The 7,938-nt window shown below is 38.4% G+C and overlaps 2 protein-coding genes across 2 annotated transcripts; both read right to left on the reverse strand.

Moving 5' to 3' along the window:
• Positions 1-1,891: 1,891 nt before the first annotated feature.
• LOC147514753 (uncharacterized) lies at positions 1,892-2,215 on the reverse strand. The gene has a single exon (XM_086592675.1). The coding sequence runs from the start codon at positions 2,213-2,215 to the stop codon at positions 1,892-1,894; it is 324 nt and encodes a 107-aa protein (XP_086448801.1).
• A 4,482-nt stretch (positions 2,216-6,697) lies between these two features.
• On the reverse strand, positions 6,698-7,081 carry LOC147514754 (uncharacterized). Its single transcript, XM_086592676.1, has one exon. It carries the CDS (start codon positions 7,079-7,081, stop codon positions 6,698-6,700), a length of 384 nt encoding a protein of 127 aa, XP_086448802.1.
• Positions 7,082-7,938: the final 857 nt, after the last annotated feature.

Genomic DNA, 7,938 nt, shown 5'->3' on the forward strand with positions numbered 1-7,938 from the left:
TCCAAGTTCCACATTAGCTTATTGTTCACTAATAGTATAGGCATTGCATGGTGAATATAATAGGCACTAGATAGGGCTACATAATATGTTTTTGCACCCTTAATCCCTTTCAGAAACAAATTATGATTCATTTTCTTTCTTCCTTCATTTTTTGGGGACCAACTCGGCCTTGATTTTGATAATGGCCACAAGCGAGCGGTGAAGGGGGCTACTAACAGAAGACAATGACTGAGCTTCTACCATGAAGCTTAAGTACACTAACAGACCAAGGGGGATGTATAATTCAAATACATCAAAATGTTTATATTGAGAGGCGTCACTTTGCTGATAAAAATGTCTCACATATTGTTACAGACATCTCTTTCGTCATTTTAAGTGTAATGAGATAAGGGTAAACTTTAGAAGTTTTGAAGAGAACGAATTCGTTTCCTAAATTGGGGGTTTTCAAGAGAACAAATTCTTTAATTGAATCGAAACAAGTTCAGAGATGAATTTACTAAAACTCTTCAATTCCCTTCTTTCCTTCTTTATTATCTTTTTTTTTGGCAGAATAAACATTTTTCTTGGGCACCAACTCCACCAATCAGCACTTGCTACCTTGTGGACTGCAAATAGTAGCTTGTCCACAAAGTTAATCTGTTGAATCTTCCGTTGCCCTTACCCCAAAGACTCCAAGTGTTCGATATTTACACAATTTTTGAAATGATTTCTTATTTGTTTTTTTTATCTTTAATTGGTTGAAAGAGCAATAAAATCGAATGAAATCTTATGTAATAGACGACCCATAAATATCGTTGTGTAGTTACTGCCCCAATGAAGTCGTCCAAAAGGAGCTAGGGCGACATTGTTGAGTCGTTTCGAAGTAAGTGATCGGCATGTGAGAGTCGGTCGAAAAGTTTGCTGAAATTTGGGCTAGGGCGACAGTGGCTAAGTCGTTTCAAAGTAGGTGATTCAACTTGAGGGAGTCTCTCAAAATGTTACACTGTCAATTGAGTCACTGGTGTAGTCTCCATTCGACATCACCAAGTCGTCTGGGAGGACTATAAAGCGGCACCACCAGGTCATTAGTAATGGTGTTCAAAGAGGTCATTTCTACAAAAGAAACATCTTGTTTCAAAGAGGGTTACAAGCTTCAATGAGCTAACATTGCAACTTCAAATGAGAAGTCTAATTCGACTTTTACAAGCTTCAAACGGAGAAGCCTGTATTGAAACTTCTGGTTACAAAGAGAGAGTATTGATACTCAATTCTTGTGCAGTTAAATCAGTGGAGTACTTGTACTCACCGGGTTATCGCTAGTCGTCACTTAGCCAATCTGTATTACCAACTACTCCCCAAACAAATTAGGTCCTAAAGTCACAAATTAATCTGCCGATTACCCAATTAATCATTTCCAACACAACAACTTTTATTTTGTGTCGATTATCCAAAGATGGGTAAACAAACTTTAATAGAAGTGATACTCTAAAGTCGGTGGTGTGCGGTCAGTCATTCAGTTTGAAGGAAGAAACACAAAAGGGAAGATGCAAGAAATAAGAAGCGTAAAAGAGAAGAAAGAGAAAAAACTTGTTTTCTCCGGTTTTTCTGGTTTCTTAAGAAATGAGTTATTTTTTTTTTTGGGGTTTGCCCAACACAATTTGGAGTTTGTGAATAACCCAAAAAAAAACACGCAAAAAACTGCCAACCGCCAGACACCATCTTCTTCTTGTTACATCGCCAATACCACCACTAGCCAAGCCGCATTTTTTTTTTTTTTTTTTTTTGCTAAAAGATAATTGATTCAAATGAATAAAAGGTTACAAGAAAAAAGAATATGAAGTGGTAAGAACTGTTTAGTATGGGTATCATCAGTTGTGTACCCACCTATTACATCCAAAATTTAGCTAATGAATCAGAAGTAAGTAGTAAAATGGTTCTCCAAATTTCTCACAAAAGGAAGTTTATTATCCCACCATTTACTTTCTCCTTTGTGCAATGTTGCACCATGTCTCGCACAACTGTCCGCACCTGAGTTTGTTTCTCTCCATGTAGCTGATACATTGATCCATGATGCTTTCTCTCTAAGTTGCTTCCATTTTGTTCTTACTCTCCAATGCAGTATGTCATTATGAAAAGCTTTGACCACCGATGAAGAGTCTGATTCCACCCAAATATATCTCCAGTCCCGATCCAGTGCTCTCTGAATTCCTTCTATAATAGCAAAGGCTTCTGCCATATAGTTGGTTGTTACTCCAAGTCCTCCTTCTGCTCGCACCCAAAATGTTACCCATGTAATCCCGGAGAATCACTCCCACTCCCCAACCTGCCATACTTGGGTTTCCACGTGAACTTCCATCCACGTTAATTTTTATGATGCCAGGAGGTGGGAGAAGCCAATAACATTCTAGAATTTTGGGTGCTCTTCTTAGTTTGTGATGGAGATTGAATGTGTGAATAATTTTCATATCTGTCATTGTGTTGTTCATGGTACCTGATAATTTGTGGTATGCTCTGATGATGGCTCTTCTAGTCTGAAAGCAAATGTTAGAGAAACTGGATGTCTTCTGGTTATAGAGCACCTTATTTATGTTCTTCCATAAGCTTACCAAACTTGTCAGTGTGCAAGCTTTCCACATGTCTAGAATCGAAGAGTTGTGGTGTTTATCCTGTTGCATTATGTCATTGAAGGATTCAATATGTGATTGAATGCTGAAAATATGTCTAGCATGATCCTATACTCTCTTGGCCAACTCATCACACTGATAGAGAATATGATCAAGATTTTCTTCTTCCTGCTTACATATATAACATCGAGATGCCAGTTATGTCTTCCTTTTTTGCAACATGTCATATGTTCTGGAAACCCCCCGGATTAATTTCCATGCTATACCTTGTGTCTAAGGAAGAATTTTAGAGCTCTAGATGAACTTGCATCCTTTTTGCTTAGGTGCTTTTTTCCTAATATCCTTATGCGCTGCTGAAACTGAGAATTTCCCTTTGTCGTCTGATAACCAAATTCTCTCATCTTCCTTTGTATTGTCAGGTTGTTGCAGAGAAGTAGGATCAATACCAATTAGACATAGTACTTGTGGTATGTTGCTGGAGAAGTCCCAGTGGTTACCTTGTATGAATTCATTGAGTCGGCCTTGGAGCTTCTTGATGTCTTTACTTTCTTCCTGGAAAAAATCACAAATCGGTTTTTGGTGAAACCAATTCTCTCTCCAAACATTAATTGATGTACCATTTCCCACCACCCATCCATGTAGGTTATTCATTTCTTTGAGAGCCCATCTAATTCCCTTCCAAACTGTCAAGGTCTTGTAATTAGTCCATGTGCCTAACCTGTTTGTGTATTTGCCTATCATAAAGGCAGACCAATCACTTTCCTCAGTGACCACGCACTAAGATTGTTTCATGAGCATTGAGAGGTTGATATCTTTGAGTCTCCATATGCCCAATCCTCCCTCCTCCAAAGGTTTGCATGTTTTTTCCCATGATATCGTAAAAGATTTCCTTTCCGCAGGGTTGCCACTCCAGATGAAATTCCTAATGATGCTTTCACATTCTTTTATCAATGAGTTTGGCCATTTGTAGATTCCCATGTTGTGGACTGGTATGTTATTAAGAACATATTGTGCTAATATTACTCTTCCTTGAAAATATAACATTTTGCCAACCCACCCTGCAGCTCTTTTACTGATCTTGTGTACTAATGGTTCTAACGCAACTTTAGTCACTCTGCCCATGATCAATGGAACCCCGAGATATTTTTCAGGTAACATGCCTACTTTTATGCCGACCCATAACCTCTTGGATCAAAAGTTTTCTCCTGTTATTCATTGGACTAAGAAAAAGCTTACACTTCTCCTTATTTATGAGTTGTCCAAAGGTGTCCTAATATCTGCTGAGAAGTTTGACAAGTTGTTTGATGCACCTTATGTAGCATTGCAGAAATGGGAAATATCATCCGCAAACAATAAGTGGGAAGGACTGCAATATTTGGAGCTTACCACCATGTGTTGAATTTTCTTATCTAGAACCAATCTGCTGATGCTTTTACTTAGACAGTCTTCCGCAAGAGCAAAGAGCATAGGGGATAGAGGATCTCCTTGTTTCAATCCTCTTCCTGCTGAAAAATATCCCTGAGGACCTCCATTGAGCATGATTGACATTGTATTACTTTGATATACTGCTTGCAACCATCTGATCCATCTCTCATTGAATCCCACATGCTGCAAAATTGCCGAAAGAAAGTTCCAGTCCATAGTATCAAAGGCTTGAGAGGTGTCAAGTCTGATTCCAATACTTCCACCATGTCTGGGTGTTTGCAATTCATTCAATAACTCTGAAGTTAGTCCAATGGCTTGTTGGGAGATTCTGTTGGGAATGAAGCCATATTGTTCCTTACTGATAATTCCTTCTACTATTAGACACAACCTTGTGGCAAGAATCTTGGTAATGACCTTGAAAACGAAGTTTGAGAGGCATATTGGTCGAAACTTTCCCAGATGATTTGCATTTTTCTCTTTTTGGATAAGAACAATGAAGTTGGAGTTAAATCCAAGGGGCAATCTAGATTTGATAATGAAATATCTAATAGCTCGTACTAAATCATGCCCTACTATATCCCAACAGTGATGAAAGAAATACCCAGAGAATCCATCTGGTCCTGGAGAGCTATCTAGATTAAGGTGAAAAACTACCGCTTTCATTTCCTCTGTTGAAGGAATAGTGATGAGAAAGTCATTATCCTCCGATTGCAGATCTTGAGGCATATTATGAATGAGTTCCCAATCCATGATGTGATCCACCTTCCTGAATTTGTTAGAATAGTGTTTGACAATATGTTTCCCAATTTCTTCTTGAGTATCTAGAGTGATGCCTTCATCAGTCTTCATTTATGTAATCAATGGCTTGCTTCTGTTTCTATTGGCCATAGCATGAAAGAATTTTGTACTCCTATCATTGCCATTATCCCATTTTGTTCTTGATTTCTGTTTCCAGAACATTTGCTCTTGCTATAATAGAAGCTCCAATTGATTTTCTTGATCCACCATTTGTATAGCGAAATCTTCTGTTACATTTCCCTTCTCGAATTGTTCCCTGCATCTATTCCAATTTTTTAGATTCTTCCTCCACTTTGACTTTGATATTGCCAAAAGTGTCTTTATTCCACTTCTTCAGGACACCCTTCAACCTTTTTAGTTTCTGTGTAAGAATAAAGATGGAATTTCCCAGAAGTGGTTTCTGCCAACTGTCAAGAACTACATCTCTGAAGGTAGGATGGGAACACCACATATTGAAGAATTTAAAGGGCATGTTCTTGGGTTGAGGAATGCTGATATTTCCACTCAGAAGAGGAAAGTGATCATAACAAATTTTGCTAGACACCTGGTACTTCCAACCAGGGAATAAGGAACCCCATTTTGCATTACATAAAACTCTGTCTAACTTGCCTAGAATTTTGAAACTCCCTACTTGTTTATTCCACCAAGTGAGCTGATAACCACTGCTAGGAACTTCCATCAGTTGGTTATTTCTTATAAAGTTCCTGAAGTCATTCATGGAGAATGAAGTAGGATTGTTTCCACCTTTCTTTTCAGAAATACTCGAGTGGACATTGAAGCCCCCAATAATCAGCCATGCCAAATTAAGTGGATTATATTGATGTTGGACAGTTCTAGCCAGAGCTGCCTTCTTTGAACAGAGATACAGTGAGCATGAACTATGGTAATGAGAACACTGTCAACCACCACTGTAATGTGTTGATTTGAAAAAATAAATCAAAGTAGGAGTGGGAATCGAAGCTTTCCAGATAAGCCAGAGATTGGGAACTCGATTTGGATTAGAACTAGGATTATAGTAAGAGGCATTGTTCATTCCTAGTGAGTGGAGAAAATTGATGGGAAAATCATTGCGATGTATTTTAGGTTCTGCGATACCCACAATATCTGGTTCCTATTTAATGACAAGTTTGGATAAACGGTTCTACGATTTGTCCTTTGCAATACCTCTAATATTCTAATAAATGTACCTCATTGTGAAGATTGGAGATTTATTGATGGAAATGGTGAGAGTCACCTTATTCTTCCCTACTACCAGTCCTAGATCGGGATCTGGATCTGGTGGTGGGTAGATTTGTTTTATGTTGTTACCACTGTGGTTTGTAAGTGCCTTTGTTAGGAAGGACTTGTTCCCCAGCTTCCCCTTCTATCACATCAGCCCAACTCGAGGATTATGGATAGTTTGCATCAGGTGGTTTATCCTCTAAGTCTCGAATCTGTTTTTTTTTAACCATAAGATGTAGAACTTGTTCCATCTGTTTCAGAGTATGCTATTATTATTCCTACTGCGGTGGTATGAATCCGAGAGACAGAGCTTCCCCCATTACGAGAGATTAATAAAGTCTCCTATCTGGAATTTGTTGGAGAATCAATTGCTTCTGTTTGATCCTTTTGAAATCCCACAACTTCCTCTATATTCTTATCACATTCAGGGATTTCTCTTCCTGTACTTCGAGTTGCCTGGTCAATGACATGGATTGGTGAAGCATTTTGTTTTCCTTAATCTACATTTTGTTCCAATCCTAGATTTTGTGTATGATTCGCTTCCTTCCTAGTGATAATCTCTTGAATTTCTTCCTGATCAGCTACATGATGGTCCTGGTCCTCAATAGTGTTTTTCTATGTTTTTTGCTATCCAAATGGTTTCCCCTTGTTTACTTAATTATTTCTCCTGAGTTCCTTTTCTTTCCATGTCTTCTAAAAGTTTTTTCATCCATAAGTTCCAAGGGGAGGAGGGCATCCACTACAACCTCCTTATCTTTGTTTCCTTTATCCTTGTTAGTCTGCATATCACTTCGGAGCTTCCTGCACTCCGTGACTAAATACCCCAGAATTTTACAATGTGTGCGCATTTTTGGAAGTTTGCCCACCTCCACTATTTGCCAGAAGTTGATGCTCTTTGTCCTGACATAAATTTGATCTGAAATTGGTTCAGAGAGGCCCACATCCACCAAAATATTAGCATAGTATCCATACTCTCTATTGAGAGTTTTCTCATCGATTTGCGTAGGGTACCCCACTCCACGAGCAATGGACATTAGTGATTCTGGTTCCTAATATTCCTGACCTAGGCCAGGTAATCTGATCCAAACCAGGCCATGAGATTGTCGTTGGCTGTCAAGATTGAAATTTGGAGTCCATTGACTGATTCTCATAGGAATTTTATCAAAGTCCCATGATCCTTTGGCCCAAACTCTGTTAAGATCTTCTACATTCGAAAATCTTAGAAAAAGAAAACCTTCGCTAATAGGGGTAATAATCCATTCACCTGCTGGCTTCCAAATTTGTGTTGCAATTACCCGAACTCTCTCCAGTGAAATTTTTTGTAAATCTATTCTTCCAACCAAACATTGTTTGCAGTAAAGCAAACCATTTTCATAAGCTTTTTCTAGAATTGAGCTGGATACTCCCCCATTTTTTCTGGAATAGGTAGTTACTAGAATTCAACCGGTTGCCGCAATTGTTGTTTCGCTGCATCCACATAGGAAATTTTCGTAACACCTTTTTGTGAATCTTGAGCAGTTTTCTCATTGAGAGTTGATTGCTTATCTTGTAGCTGTGTTTCCTTATTAGTTTTGCTTGGATTCTCAAACTCATAAAGATCTGTCTTTGAATACCTTTTCAGAACTCACACTATAAAGCAATGTAGGATTTTACCCTAAAAGAAATGGAACATGAGAGGGTTGCGAAGCAATGCCTTGTATTCCAATCTCTCCATAACTCACACTGTAAATTAAAGCAGTGGAGGATTTTACCCAAGAAGAAGGAAGAGGCACCCAAATTTCAGAACTCACATTGTTGATCAATGGAGGATTTTACCCTAAATGGAAGGGGAAGTATGAAGATGAGAAGATAAGATTATTTCACCAAACTTATTTCTGACTAAAAGCAGCAA

Source organism: Coptis chinensis, chromosome 2 (assembly GCF_015680905.1).
Source record: "Coptis chinensis isolate HL-2020 chromosome 2, ASM1568090v1, whole genome shotgun sequence".
NCBI classification, from domain to species: Eukaryota; Viridiplantae; Streptophyta; class Magnoliopsida; order Ranunculales; family Ranunculaceae; genus Coptis; species Coptis chinensis.